The sequence below is a fragment of the Gymnoscopelus braueri genome, assembly GCF_963280865.1.
Source record: "Gymnoscopelus braueri genome assembly, chromosome: 14".
NCBI lineage: Eukaryota > Metazoa > Chordata > Actinopteri > Myctophiformes > Myctophidae > Gymnoscopelus > Gymnoscopelus braueri.
In genome coordinates, this window is record NC_137619.1 from 15,432,262 (window position 1) to 15,448,076 (window position 15,815).

Genomic DNA, 15,815 nt, shown 5'->3' on the forward strand with positions numbered 1-15,815 from the left:
GATGAGAGGTTTCTGCCCGACAACAGCGATATATAGCAACAACTAAAATGACCCAGCTTGAAAGGTATAACAACTTAGGTGCAAAAAAAAAGAAGTTAAGGTAAAAAAAGCTCACCTTGGACCCGTCAGACCACATCCAGCTGCCGTCCTTGTGAAGGTCACTCAGTCCGGTCCAGGTGCCGTAGACCCACAGCGGGTCAAAGTTCACAAGTGCCCTATCTATGCTGAATAAAACAGCTAAAATGAAAAAATATAATTAAAGATAAAATTTAAGAGATAAATTGCACCTTGTGGAAGCTGAATCTGTTAATTTATTAACTACATATTATCTTTTAACCATCCATCTATCTTTCTATCGTACTGTATACTACTTGCACTTATGTTGTTGAACTTTTTAGTTTTTTAGACAAGCTCATTAAAGTGTCCCTTACTCAAGATGGCTAACAATAATTAATCAAATCACTGACAGCTCTTAGGAAACAGTATTCCATGTACTGAATTGTATCAGCCATATCTTATCTTTAATAAACAGTATTCCACTGAATTGTATCAGCCATATCTTATCTTTCTCTTCTATAAGTACGTTGGTCATAATTCATGCATCCAAGGCCATTGGTTGGCACTGACAATCTAATGAAAGGAAACAGCGTTCCACTGAATTTTAAGGACCATGTCTTATCTAATACTTTTACTTAAGTAAAACATGTGAGTACTTCTTCCATCACTGTCGGTTGGCCAGTCTGTCTCCAGTAGACAGCGTGTAGGTGTACTGCCAGCAGACCTGGATGGGACGTGTGGGAAAAAGCTTAAAAGAAAAAGCTGCTTTTTATAATATATATGGGATGAATTTATATTTTCAATGAATTTTAATAAAAGATGAAAATTATGTTAGTTAAGGATTATCATCTCTGATGTTGGTTAATTAACTGACATTCAGACAGAGCAGAGGGCTCTATGATATGAACACCAGAGCGCACTGAAATTGGAACTGATTCTCAGAGCATATTAACGAACGCAACAAGCATAAAAGAGAAAAGTTGAAAGCAGGTCAAATACAAAGAAGACGAGTATGTTTACATAAAAAAAAAACTTTAATCTCAACGATATATACATGATTGCTGCGATCTCAGTTGATACAGTACTTACAGACAACAGCTTTGAGTTAGACGTGCATGAATCTCATAATTCAGAACCGACTACATTACCCATAAGTTGTGCCAGGTCCTTCAGTGACAGTATATAAATCAAGCTTCAGTGTCAGAGACTGAGACACATCTTTAGAAATCACATTTCAAACCAGAGGAATGTGGATCCAATATGATTCCCAAAAATCAGTTTCCATGAGGTTCCTGTCTGCTGTTCAGATCAATCCGATTCCAATCTGGAATTGGTCAAAAAATCTGATTGGGTTGCCAGTATCAAACATGGCCATTGAGATCCTGATGTTTTTGTTCAACTGGAAGCCTGGCATTCTTAAGGCCTTGTTCACACTGCAGGCAAATCAGTTTGAACATAGCCACAGTTCAAGTTTCAATGGAAGTCAATGGGATCGAATCTTACTGTGACACTTAACTCTAAGTCAAAGGAGTATTCTTAATATGACTGTAAGTCTCGGTTAATATAGATTAATGTTGCTGGAAGTCAATGGGACATGGATTCGTAACACTTGCCACCATTGCATGCACTATTCCAATGATTCTCAATCTCATATGTTCAAAACTGTTACTTTTCAGAATTCAAATAAAAAAAACTGTAAAAGTAGCAGATCTACAAGCTCGAAACAAATGATCAAGTAGGTTTTTTACGAAGAAATTTACGAAAAAACACAAATTTAAAATATGGAGATATCTTTGGAGGTTTCTGCCCGACAACAACGATATGGGACACAGACCCCCTTTGGAAACCATTTTTATTTATTAATCTCTGGGTCCCCTAACTACACTGAAAAAACCTCAGTGTTAATTTAACTTTGAGAGTGTACAGATGGAACCAAATGGACCCACACAGTTTCAGAGAGTCCATTTGGAGCCCTGTTGATCCCTGGACCTGACGTCCGGGAATAAGAGTGCACACAAATGTGCTCTATAATATTATAACTGTACACTATTCCACCACATAAAAATACCAACATGTCACATAGTTCAAACAGGACAGTGTGTGCATTAAAGGCAACAGTGACATTTTTTTTAAATTAATTTAAGGACATTAATGGTCCAAAAACAAACAAGGCACTTTAATAGAGCCGACACAACACTGTTGTAAAACAGAGTAAAATGTGACCCTAAATGGTTCAACATGCAGCACAACCAGCTGCCTGAAAAAAATAATCTGTAAAATCCTCAGTGTTAATTTAACTCTAACAGTCAAACTGTCAAGGTCAAGATATGCTTTATAGACATGTTGTACCTTTGATACTATACAGTCAATACCGCCTTTTACCATCAGGACGACGGTACACAGTACTGCAGTTGCAAGCTCGGGTTCAGACTAGAGATCATTGGTCCCCACAAGTATAGGACTTCTGAACAAACAGGCCCAATCTCAGTTCTGCACATAATGTGATACTGTATGAGATGCCTCTCGAACTATGACTGTTGTGTGGTGTTATCAATGTATTGTGTGATCTGTTTGTGTATTGTGTTTTGTGATTTCTGTGTCCTGATGGCTGCTTGGAACAAAATACATTTCTGCAAGGACAAATAAAGATTTCTTTCCAACGTTTCGGAAGGAATCAGAAAATCTGGGGCTGCATGACTTCTGAGAAAATGTTCTGAGACCTCCCATCAGTTCTGAATGACGTCAATTTGTATTTAGATCATCTCCATTTCCGAAAAAAGCATCAGAAAAAGCATGTATTGCAATTCACATAAGACACATTTTTACATTTTCACACTCGAGTTAAATTAAGACTGAGGATTTCCCTGTGTAGATGCGCTGGTCTACACTTGTTCAACACCATGTCTGAACCATGTTTTATCAGTACCGAAATAAACAGCAGCAATTTAGCATCTAATGCTTGCATGCTTTTATGATAAATAGTAGGCCTGGCTATAGGCATTCACAACTAATGATTTTTACAAGTCGACTCATTTGACCACGTAGTAGTCGACTAGTCGAAATTTACATTTTAAAAAAGAATTACAAAAAAAAAAAATGGGGGGGGGGGCATTGTTTTAATGCCATCCTACTACTATATTACTATTATTATTATCCTCCTGCCCTTATTTTTATGGCGTTTTAAGGGAAGCGCTTCTGGCACAGCAGCACAGCACCACAGCAGCGTCTCCAAGGATCCCCATTGACCAATAATAGGCTTTTATATAATAAAAAATAAAGTCAGGAGGATAATAATAATAGTAAGATGGGGCATTACTATGGCATTAAAACAAATTACAAAAAAAAAAGAAAGAAAAAAACGTTTTCTTTTTTTTTCAACTATTCGACTAGTACCAACAAAGTCGACTAGTGGTTATACTAGTCGACTAGTCGACTAGTTGGTGAAAGCCCTAGGCCTGGCCCCAAACATTCATATATTGTGATGCTAGCTTGACACGTTGCTATTCCAAACTAGTTTTCGGCGGAGGAGTGTAGGGCTGGGCAATATATAGATATTCTATCAATATCGTGATATGAGACAAGCTATCATCTGTGTTTTTTGATGGTGTAATATTGTGATATGGCAAGTGTTGTCTTTTTCTGCTTTTAACCCGTTATACTTTAAAGGTCAGACCTCCGCTTCAGGATCTAATCATCCTGTCGGGGTTTATTTCTCAACAATGACCGGCTCGCCGTCAATTATCCCTTGCATAATGCATTATCTATCTATGAGTAGACAGAAGTGGTGCCATCTTATAATGAGCATTAGTGAGGACCAATTATATGCAGATAAGGTTGAAAATGGGTTAAGTGCTCCTTAACTACTTTAACCCCTATATACAGTACATCAGATACATCAAAAATAAAATAAAATAAAAAACAAGAACACTTTTGAATATTTTTGAAACATTTTAGCAACACAAATCTGGTATTGTGATCTTGTATGGAGGTCCCTGGCACAGCATAATTTCAGATGGGGGGGTCGGTGGCCAAATACATAATTTGGGGGGTCCTTGACATGAAAAATTTGAGAAACACGGCTCTAGCATTCATAAGTACATACTCCACATCAGACATGCCAAGGTTGGCAGGCCTTTTTGTGTTGTACGTGATGCATTTGATCTTTATGCATGTTATTTGTATATTATACAAACATAGTCATTACAGATCTGTTCATAGCTTGTTTTTGCAGCCGGCTTTGCTAGTAATACATTTGCAGAAAAAAACATAGAAATTAAAGAAAACATACAATTCCTGTTTCAAAGCACTTGCCTGGGTCTTTTTGGCAGGAGTGTAGGGCAGTGGCTCAGTTTGGTATGCCATTAAGCCACGGACCTCCTCTCAGAGTTATAGACCCATAATAATGGTCCATTTGGTTCCTAGCTATCAATCATTATGTTGAGGACACCTCTTGGAACCCCCTCAATAACCCCCACTGGTGTAGGTGGAATACAACAGCAGACACTCACAACTAAAATAGTCAGAGTAGTGGTCACACAATTTATCACACATTTATGTGAAATAGGTATTGTGAAATATATCGATAAAGATAACGTTTTTAAATGGACAAAGTTACAAGATATGACTTAAAAAATAGCTAAAATAACTGATCTACAGGCAGGCACACAACATGGGACATCAGGCATGTAGATCGGCTTTCTACATTTTTTTATGATCACAATATTCACAGTATTATCGTCACGATATCGATAGATAGTTTTTGCTCATCGTCATATTTTGTCCGTATCGCCCAGCCCTAGAGGAGTAGCCTGGAAACCAGACGAATCTGCCAGTGCAAAAAAAACAAAAACAAGCCCTCGCAGTGATATTAGTCTGGCCATGCCAGGCTACTAGAGGAGTGTCTCCCCCCCCCCCCCCATGTTCAACTATGGGGTTTTTTTGTGCCATTTTAAGCTGCAACTTTCTCTCTCCCTCACTTGCAGGAGTAACGTTCCACTATCAGTGACTTAATGCTTGTCACCAGTAAGTGATAATTGACCTTTATCATCCCTCAGAGGGAGTGGAGGTAAGCAATGGCAGATTTCAAAGAAACGCGTGTTTACATGTCTATATTGTCACTGTTGGGGGGAAACCTCAAATGTCAAATTCAAAAAATAGCAAAAGCAGCAGATCTATGTGCTCAAAACGCAGCGTAAGGGGATGTGCTACTTTTGATGCTTTTGTGTGACGCTTTAGTATGATCAAGTAGGGCGTTAATTTGCGGAAAAAAAACACAAAGTTCGAATATGGAGATAAGAGGTTTCTGCCCGACAGCAATGGTATCAGGCAGGGTCACACAGTATTTTATATACCGCATTATAGAATATGATATATTTGAATGAACAATATTAAACATTCAACGCCGACACATCCCATACATTCACCAGGATCATCCGTTCTCTGTGTGTGATCCCAGTAATTGCGTACTTGAGGAAGTTTAGAGAAAAGATGACCGTTAAGCCTAATTTATGTTCCGTCACGATGAGCTTGTAAGTCTGCTATTCTGCACCGTCGCGTGACAAAGTATAAATGGGGCTTTAGTGGGGATGACATGTTGTATATTGACTTCTTGTCCATAAACATCATGATATCACCCCAGCTCCGTCTTCAGATAACTTGCATACAAATTACAAAACGATAACTGAGGATGACGTTAAGTCGTGTCACCGTGTAAACGAACGCCTCATGCCTCACGGGACTCAAACAGCGGCTCGTTAGGGGGCGGGATTTTGATGTCGGAAGGCTCCACCCCCCAGATCTCGGTGGCGTACTGGGAGATGGTCCGATCGCTGGAGAACTTGCCCGAGCCCGCGATGTTCCTGATCACCACGCGTGTCCATTCCTTGGGGTTCTGGTGAGGACAGACACTCATTAAGCCACATGAACCCTAGCGTCGCTAACTACAAGCTCACAACAAAAATAGCAGATCTACAAAATAATTTGAGTACTTTTACTTTGATGCGGACCACTTCACCCATTTTCAGCATATCTTCATACGATTGGTCCTTACTAATGTTCATTAAAAGATGCACCATTTCTGTCTACTCACTCTGTGTCTCAGAGGAGGGCTGTGGACAGTTCAGAAACCTGGCAGGTTTAACATGCCAACGTTCAACAACTTTCCAGGAAGAGAAAGGCTGTAGTTTCTATTGGCTTGGAATCCCAATTGATGATGTCATCGGTAGGCAGGTTTCTGAACTGTCCACAGCCCACCAATGAGACACAGAGCAAGTCAACGGAAATTGTGCCATATTATAATGAGCATTAGTGAGGACCAATTCTATGAAGATAAGATGGAAAATGGTTGAAGTCGTCTTTAAATATAATTTTGATGCCAATACGTTTGAACTTTTACTCAAGTAAAAGTGTGAATACAGGACTTTTTAGTTGTTACAGAGTATTTTTCTATACGGTATTGCTACTTTTACTTAAGTACATAATCTGAGTACGTCTTCCATGACTGGAACAAGGTGACATGGAGATCAAACTAGCAATAATTGTTGAGCGTTACCTTGTAGAGCTCACTGACAGCCTCCTGGCTGTGGATATAGGCCTCATAGTCAGCAAACACTTTGAACCTAGAGACAGACAACAAACACACTTTATAGTGGAAATCAGACATAGGAGAAGACCTCAAAAGGCGGCTGTTCGTACAGTAGCTACAGTGGAGTCAGTACTGCTGTATGGGGCCGGGACATGGACCCTCACAGTGGAGTCAGTACTGCCATATGGGGCTGAGACATGGACCCTCACAGTGGAGTCAGTACTGCTGTATGGGGCCGAGACATGGACCCTCACAGTGGAGTCAGTACTGCTGTATGGGGCTGAGACATGGACCCTCACAGTGGAGTCAGTACTGCTGTATGGGGCTGAGACATGGACCCTCACAGTGGAGTCAGTACTGCTGTATGGGGCTGAGACATGGACCCTCACAGTGGAGTCAGTACTGCTGTATGGGGCTGAGACATGGACCCTCACAGTGGAGTCAGTACTGCTGTATGGGGCTGAGACATGGACCCTCACAGTGGAGTCAGTACTGCTGTATGGGGCTGAGACATGGACCCTCACAGCACAACAGGAAAGGGCCCTGGATGGAGTCTACACAAGAATGCTACGAATGGCACTAGGTGTCACATAGACGGACTACATCAGAAACGTGGTCCTCTACGGGGACCTACCACGGGTCACAGACAAAGTCAGAGAGAGAAGGATGAGGCTGGCAGGGCACTACGTCAGGCACCCAGGACTAGTGGCAAGCAAACTGACACGATGGGAGCCAACCCAGGACAAAGCCAGGAAAGACAAGAAGCGCAACACCTACGTAGATGCACTGAGGCGTGACAGCTTGGCTAACAACACTGTAGAGCTCAAGACCCTGATGCTAGATAGGAGTGTGGAGGGTAGCGATTCAGGAGTCCCGAGTTGGTGTTGGCTAGACCGCACTCTTGCATATCATCGCATAGTGTTAAATGTAGCTGTCAATGTGCAATTTACTGAAAATGTACACATTCTCAAAATATTTTTCTATCTATCTAGCTATCAACTAACAAAATGTCCCCAATGGGGATCATTTGAAGACCATTTTCACACCCAGGGTTTCACATCCTGAGCTCCCAGGATGCCTTGGAGTGGCCCGTCCCTCCTGTTCCTACTTCCTACCTGTCGTTGTTCATGAGCATGTGGACCACATCTTTAAATAGGTCTGGCTGTGAAGGACTGAAGCACCCGCTCTCAATTTGATCCATCACCTGCCTCAGCTCCGGCAGACTGTCGTAGTACTCTCTGGCATTGTACCTGGACACACACACACACACACACACACACACACACAGTTTTGTATTACTATACTTGTGAGGTTACCTGTTACCTATCCACTTTGTGCCTTGTGGCACATAAGGCCTCCACAGAGCGCTTCCACTGTGAAGGCCTTATGTGCCACAAGGCACGAAGTGGATAGATACTTGTTAGGACATCAACATAAAACGTTTAAATATGGAGATATGAGGTTTCTGCCCGACAGAGATGTTGTGTAAATCCATTTATACATTGGCTATTCAAAAACAGCAGATCTACAAGCTCACAGCGTGACACAAAGTAACGCGCTGCTATGCTTGTTTATCTGCTATTTTTGAAAAATAATTGAAAAATATCGAAAATGTTTGGAAGATTTTGAATAATTTCATAATAAATTTCATAATACTTTTTTTTTAACACAAATCTTCTCTTCTGGGGGGGTCCCTGGGACAAAACATTTTCAGATGAGGGGGGGTCCGCGGCCAAATACACATCAATTTGGGGGTCCTTGGCACGAAAAGGTTTGAGAACCACTGCTGTAAATGCCCTGAAAGCGGATGATGAATCTTTTCACTCACCCCTGCTGCTGCTGGTCCATGTGGTCCACGTCCTCCACCCTCATGCCGAAGATGAACAGGTTGTCCTCCCCGGCCTCCTGGGCCATCTCCACGGTGGCCCCGTCCATGGTGCCGATGGTCAGCGCTCCGTTCAGCATGAACTTCATGTTGCCCGTGCCTGAGGCCTCCGTACCGGCCGTGGAGATCTGCTCCGACAGGTCTGCTGCTGGGATCACTGTGAACCAAACAACATGGGTTAAAGCAAAATAGAATCTCACGACTGAAACATTTTGTTAGGGCCTAGTCCTAATCTGGGATTTGTGAAATAGCGTAATCAACTTTTCCATGATATTCAATTGTTTTAGATGAGCCTGCATACTTTACAAGTAATGAGAACGCACGCACGCACGGCATACCTTTCTCGGCCAGAGACACCCTGTAGTTCTCCAGGTAGATGACCTTCAGCCTGTCTCCCACTGTGGGGTCATTGTTGACCACCTGACCCACTGATGTGATCAACTTGATGATCATCTTGGCCATGTGGTAACCTGGCGCCGCCTAGTGGAACACACGTCTCATCACATTTGATTCATCAGTGGTTCTCATACCCACCAGTGGGCTTGAGGATATCCTAAGTGGGCCCACAAATAATTGGCAAAGTACTACGAATGTATTGATATTATAGCATTAATATAAAAATTATAATAATGCAAAAGCAAAATTCATGAAATGTTTACCACTGAGCTAATAGAGCCTGCCTGCTTGCTCAGGGGGGATTATTTGAGCTCCAGGTTAGGGTTGTCAGGTCAAGATCGTGTCAAACCAGACCCATGATCTCAATAAAAGAGCAGGGAGACCAAATACAACCACCCCATTTCATTTCAAGTTATATTTTATTAACATACTCTACCATACAGATTGTATAAGTTAAATTGTATTAACATACTCTACCATACAGATTGTATAAAATAACATTGTATTCACACATAAAAAAAGTTACATAATACAGATGTAAGTTTAACTGTACCTTTCCTCCAATCATCACTGTCCTGGGAACAAAGTGCTTGCTGGGATTTTTCTTGATGCCTAAACAACAACAACAAGAAAATAATGATCAGAGGTAATCAAGTATTACACCCACATACAGGTAAGAAAATGGCTGTCATCCCCTAACGGGCTCATTGAGGAACTGTTGCTTGGCTGTTTTTTATAAATTAAATTTGGCCTTCATAAATAATAATACAAATGAGAGTCTGTCTCTATATAGGGGTTCTCTAGGAACTCGCACAGACTGGTTTTACCAAAATTGTGAAACAAAAGAATTGAAATACTATCTATTCACTATCTTGTTTTGACCCATTTGAGTAAAAAATGTTGGCACTATGACAACCGGACACTCACTCGGACCACTTTGTGCGAGACACCTAGGTCCCCTTTATAAGTGACACCTATGTCTGATATGTTTCATTCACACTGAGGAAGGCCTGCGGGCGAAACGTCCGTCGTGTATGATCTGCTCTGCTGGAGAAATCCAAAAAGGACCAAGTGAGTGCTAAGATACTATTGCTAGTTTAAACCTCTTCAAATACTCTTTCATCTTAAAATAACTAATAACTGAAAATCTACAAGCTTAGATGCGATGTAAACTTGTAAACTTTTTGGCGCGTGACATGCTTCCATAGAAGACATCCTTGACTTCTGTGGAATCGAATAGACTGAAATAAATCGTGGCTGAGACAGTGCATTTAATTGGTGCATTTCGAGACCTCCCTACTTACGGTTGTACAGGGTGATGATATGCAGGCAGTTGAGCAGCTGTCTCTTGTACTCGTGGATTCTCTTCACCTGAACGTCAAAGATGGACTCTGGGTTGATCTTCACCTGGTACTCTTTCTCCAGGTACGCCGCAAATTTCTGCTTGTTCTCCTGGTTGACACACAAGAACGAAGGGATTAAAGCCATTTGTGAAACATGGGTGGAAAAGGGAGCCCGCCACACTAGCGGTTGTCAACATGTTAAGGACCCCGACATTGATGTTTGGCAAGATTTGTAAAAAAAAAAAAAAAAAAACCCTGATCTGCCCACGGCGATCTGCGATCACGCATTGCGACGAGTTGTGAACTTGCATTTAACCTCCTATTCTTATAGCAAAAACATATATAAATAAATAAATGGGGTTCAAGTGCTCCTCATTTTGCTGGGCGGTGGCACCCCTGGGATCCCCAGACCCCACTTTGAGAACCAGTGTTCTAAACATTTATGATGTATTGGTATTATCGTCCTAAACCTACGTTCCTGTTGTTCTACTCTTAAAGGACAACTTCATTCATTTTCAACCTATCTTCGTATAATTGGTCGACACTAATGCTCATGATAAAATGGTACCTTTTTTTCTAGTCGGTCTGTGTCTCATAAGGAGAGGGCTGTGGACACTGAAGAAACCCGCCTACCAGTGACATCATCAATAGGCAGGTTTTAGTTTTCAAACAACCCTGAGGAAGACTTTACTGACGAAACGTTGGTTTCTTTTTAATAAACTTTTTGCATCGTGGCTAAGATTTAACATTTTAGATTTTGAAAGCAACATTTTTGGAAGCCTGCAGTTTCTATTAGCATGGATTCCCCAGCGATGATGTCACTGGTAGGCGGGATCTGAACTGTCCACAGCCCTCCACTGAGACACAGAACGAGTAGCCAAAAACGGTACCATATTATGAGCATTAGTGAGGACCAATTATATGAAGATGGGTTGAAAATGGGTGAAGTCGTCCTTTAACCACTGGAACCCCAGTGTCCATATTCTGGCGCACTCCTGTGAAACTGCTCATCTCGTGCACATGCCCACCACCAGGCGTGACATGCGTTTACCATTTTCTCTACGCAACGCACAGCATCTGTCCATTCACTGGAGGAGTGCAGTGTGATCCCAAGGATCCAGGCAGGTAAGCAGGTGTAGTGTTGTTGGTTTTTTTGTGTTTTTTGGGGGGGCTTTTATGCCTTTATGGATAAAACAGGAAATGGGGAGAGAGATGGGGAGTGACACGCAGCAAAGGCCGTCGGGATCGGGACTCGAACCCGCGACGCGCTGTCAGGCTACATTGAGCCTCGGTGCCTGGACCGCTACGCCAACGGTCCAGATCAGGTCTATGAAATTAACTCAAGGACCCCAACGGAAACAAGTCCGCAAGGACTTTTTTGGCCGGACCTTTTAGACAAAAGCATTATAAATGTAACTATGTTGTTTTACATTCTTTTGCCTAATAAAAATTTCAATCAATCAAAAAACAGGTGTAGTGTTGTTAAAGTAACTTAAGTAATAGTCAAGTAGACTTGACTATTGTTGCATACATGGACAGGCAGGCAGGCAGGCAGGCATAATAGACATGTAGGCAGGCTGACAGACAGGCAGGCAGGCAGACAGAAAGATAGATATAATAGACAGCCAGAGACAGCCAGCCAGACAGAGACATATTAACAGATATATTGGCAGACAGACATTACACGGTGTGTACCTGTTTAACTTTGGCCACGTCTCTAATGAAAGCTTCGTCATCGATGAAGTCCAGAAGCTTCTTCAGCTGGTACATGTCTGTCAGGAAGTCCTCTCCGATTCTCTACATCACAAACACATCAATACCACTTTAGTAGTATTACTGGTAGTCCTGCTAGTAGTAGGAAGAGTACTGGTAGTATCAGAATCTGATTTTTTTGTCACATCACAGGTTTACAGGTGTAAAACAGTGGTTGCAATTCATTTTTGTGCAAGCTCCATCGTTTTGAGTGTTTACAGAAAAAGAGAGAGAAGAGGGGGGAGGGGGGCAAGGGAAGGAACAAAAAGAAGGAATACAAAAGAGACAACAATGTGTCTACATATTAGAATATCCATCCAAAACAATAAGGTGCATGAGCATAGCAGCTGGTATCTGTTCCTAGACATTAGTGCAAGAAGATTATCAGTGCATGTACATGAACATTAAGGTGCAGAGTACTGCTAGTACTTCTAGTAGTGGTACTAAGTATTACCGCGACTATAACACCTATGAGACTATTACCTCAATTATAACATCAGCCAGTCCAGGGTTACAGAGCAGTAACCATCGTCGAGGTGTGATACCGTTGGTTTTATTCTGAAACTTCTCTGGCTCGACCTCATAGAAGTCCTTAAAACTGCAAAATAAACACAAACATGTATAAATATCACATACAGTACAATATATACCGTATATAAAACGTGTATAAATATCACATACAGTACAATATATACACTGTATATCAAACATGTATAAATAACCCATACAGTACAATATATACTGTATATCGTTGCTGCCGTGCAATGAATGCCCTACTTCGTCATACTAACAGCGTCACACTAAAGTAGCAAAAATAGCCAACCTATGTGACGCGTTTTGAGCTTATAGATCAGCAATGTTTTGACCTTGGCTTTTATATGAAATATCAAGGTCAAGGACAATTGAGATTTTTGAAGATGCTACTGAACATAATTGCTAGTTTGATAGCCACTTCAAATGCTCTAATCTTAAAATAATAACCGAAAATAGCCTATCTACAAGCTCTGGCTATTTCCGCTTTGCAAAATGCTTCCATAGAAGACATGCTGACTTCTATGGAATCCATATGACCGAAATCAGTCGTGGCGACTGAGAACTTTAATACATGAAAGACTGTTCTCACATAGTATTCTTGACGATGTCAGAGTGGATCTGGGCCACTCCGTTGACAGCGTGCGACCCCACCACACACAGGTGAGCCATGTTGATGCGTTTAGGATTGCCCTCCTCTATCAGGGACATCCTCCTCACGCGCTCTACGTCTCCTGGGAACAAGGACCCAATTCTCTGAGGAAACACACGCGAATACGCACGCACACACACACTTGTTAGTTATGCTTTAGGTTTGGTTTGGTACACTCTCAGAGTTACAGATCCGTAAGGGGTTAGGAACAAATTGGTTCCTAACTATATTTAGCTGTGGACTATCCTGGAATCCCATCAAGGACCCCACTTTTGAGAACCACAGCTGCATATTTGCATATAGGCTACTATACTGTATATGGATCTTGTTTCGGTGAGTGTTACAGTACAGGTGCGTTCCGAAATACGCTCTGATAATCTGTTTTCAGAGCACTCTAGTGGTGACATCACAGAGCACACTGAGTTCAGATGATTTACCAACTGTCAGTAAAAACATCACACCTTGACTGTGGAGAGAGTAATGTACAGTTGCTTTTTGTGTTAAGCCTCCATGTCTGTTGTCTATATTGTGTTTATTTGTCAAGGGAGAATGCACAATATACGTATGTATTGTACCAGCAATAGCTATATAGTCACTGTGTGGACGTCATCAAGACACAAACAAACATTATAAACATGCTAAAAACATTGAAAACAGGTAGAAATCCCAAGAACAAGAAAACACAAAATAATTAAAATAAAAACTACACTGCTTAAAAACTAAAAGCACACTAAGATGTTAAACATCTCAATAGTAGCCATTAAAACACATGGCGTCACAAAACATGTATTGTATGAAAACATGTATTGTCCCTCACTGCCAACAGTTTATTGGCAGTACCCCGTTAGGGTCCATTTGGTTCCATTTTTATACTCTCAGAATGATGGGGGTACTTGAAATGAAAAGGTTTTAAAACCACTGGCATATACAGTAGCAATGTGTGTGTGTTGGTCTTACATCCAGGTGTCTGTGGTTGATCTCATAGATGATGAGGAGGTGTCGGGGGAGCAGCTTCTCAAACATGCAGACAGGCCATCTCTCCAGGGCCTCGGGCAGGACCGTGTGGTTGGTGTACGCACACGTTCGCACCGTGATGTCCCATGCCTGCACATACACACACACACACACACACAACACAAAGTCAACGGTTTGCAGGATAGCAAATACAATGAACAAGACAAGAACTGTGTAAGTGTATTAGGAAGTACAACGTTTCGACTGTATATAATTTTATGTACTTCCTAATAAAAAGTACACAATGGGAGCATCCATAATTTGTGTGTGTGTGTGTGTGTGTGTGTGTGTGTGTGTGTGTGTGTGTGTGTGTGTGTGTGTGTGTGTGTGTGTGTGTGTGTGTGTGTGTGTGTGTGTGTGTGTAAGAGAGACCTTGTCCCAGTCCAGCTGCTCTATGTCCAGTAGTATTCTCATCAGCTCAGGGATGGCCAGCGCTGGGTGTGTGTCGTTCAGCTGGATAGCCACCTAGCACACCGCAGGAAGTACACATTATAATGACCACCACAGAAGAAGGAACCCTGGGCCAGCTGTATCAGCAAAGATGGTGGATATTTAGGAAGATCCACAATCCAAATTGTAGCCGCTAGAGGGGAAATGGTACACAAATGGCATACGAATGGTCTCCTAAGTGGGCACCGTCTGACAGCAGATCTCACAAATGTCCTATGTTTACTGTAGCTAGATCTCGTGAGAGTATGTTGCTGGGACAGAGAAAGGTCAATAACAAAGTCTTGGGTATCAGCAAAACACTGTGTCGACATTTTACAATTAACCTACTGTGTCGGCATTGTTGTTTTTACGGGGCCAGGCTGCCAGCATGGCTCCTGGCCCTGTTTTAATATTGGCAGTTTTTTTCTTTTTCTGCCACTTTTGGCAGTTCTGGCTTAACCGTGCATACGCTTTTTACGAAACTCGGCCATATGGTAGATGGTCATGAAAAACTATCAAGAAATAATTCTCACAATCTTTCGTCAAAAGGTGGCGCTATAACACTCAATTGAAAATGCCAACTTTGAACAGGTACAACTCATGCCCTGTTTGACCTACAGCCATGAAACTTTGATAGACACATGCGTCTACTCATGCTGAACAACTTTCACACTCTGACTTCTGACCATTTTGAATTATATGAAAAACTGTTAAAACTCCTCCTGGGATTTTTGAGTAATCTGCACGAAACGTTTTACACATGAACTTTGGACCTATGCCGACAAAAAGGTGGGAGCGGATTTTTTCTAAGTGAAAAAATGAAGCTTTAATGAGCCAATGAATATTGCAGTTTTATGACAATTATTCATCTGCCCCTAACACATACATGCAGACTCATTCCAAATATCACTGAAACCAATCTACTCCAATTGGTCAAACGGGGGCGCTATAGCAATTTTTTGAAAATGCAAACTTTAAACAGGCAAAAGTCATGCCTCGTTTGGCCGACAGCCATTAAACCTGCTTACACATGTGCCTTGACTCATGAGGAACACATGTATCACGTTGACCAGTAAGCTCCGCCCTTAGATTGTCCACAATTTTGAGCAGTTTGAAAAACACTTAAACCCAGGATTTTTCAGCTATTTGCGTGACACTCTATCATCTGCGTCA

At 41.7% G+C, this 15,815-nt stretch overlaps 1 protein-coding gene and 1 long non-coding RNA gene across 2 annotated transcripts in view; one reads left to right on the top strand and one right to left on the bottom strand.

The window, feature by feature from the left end:
* The first annotated feature begins 976 nt into the window (after positions 1-976).
* On the top strand, positions 977-5,461 carry LOC308100153. Its single transcript, XR_013934414.1, has 3 exons — positions 977-3,042; positions 3,511-5,308; positions 5,356-5,461. It is a non-coding gene; the product is annotated as an uncharacterized lncRNA (long non-coding RNA).
* A 318-nt stretch (positions 5,462-5,779) lies between these two features.
* Positions 5,780-15,815, bottom strand: part of LOC308100144 (glycogen phosphorylase, brain form) — a gene marked incomplete at its 3' end in the record, with an annotated part of 29,413 nt that continues 19,377 nt past the window's right edge. Inside the window, exons 9-20 of the mRNA XM_080449058.1 lie at positions 14,586-14,678; positions 14,157-14,303; positions 13,140-13,303; positions 12,500-12,614; positions 11,960-12,061; positions 10,226-10,373; positions 9,475-9,533; positions 8,864-9,005; positions 8,469-8,682; positions 7,756-7,890; positions 6,608-6,674; positions 5,780-5,947 (exon numbers count right to left, since the gene is read on the bottom strand). Coding sequence (XP_080305184.1) covers positions 5,780-5,947; positions 6,608-6,674; positions 7,756-7,890; positions 8,469-8,682; positions 8,864-9,005; positions 9,475-9,533; positions 10,226-10,373; positions 11,960-12,061; positions 12,500-12,614; positions 13,140-13,303; positions 14,157-14,303; positions 14,586-14,678 — 1,554 coding nt within the window. The remainder of the gene's footprint in view (positions 5,948-6,607; positions 6,675-7,755; positions 7,891-8,468; positions 8,683-8,863; positions 9,006-9,474; positions 9,534-10,225; positions 10,374-11,959; positions 12,062-12,499; positions 12,615-13,139; positions 13,304-14,156; positions 14,304-14,585; positions 14,679-15,815) is intronic.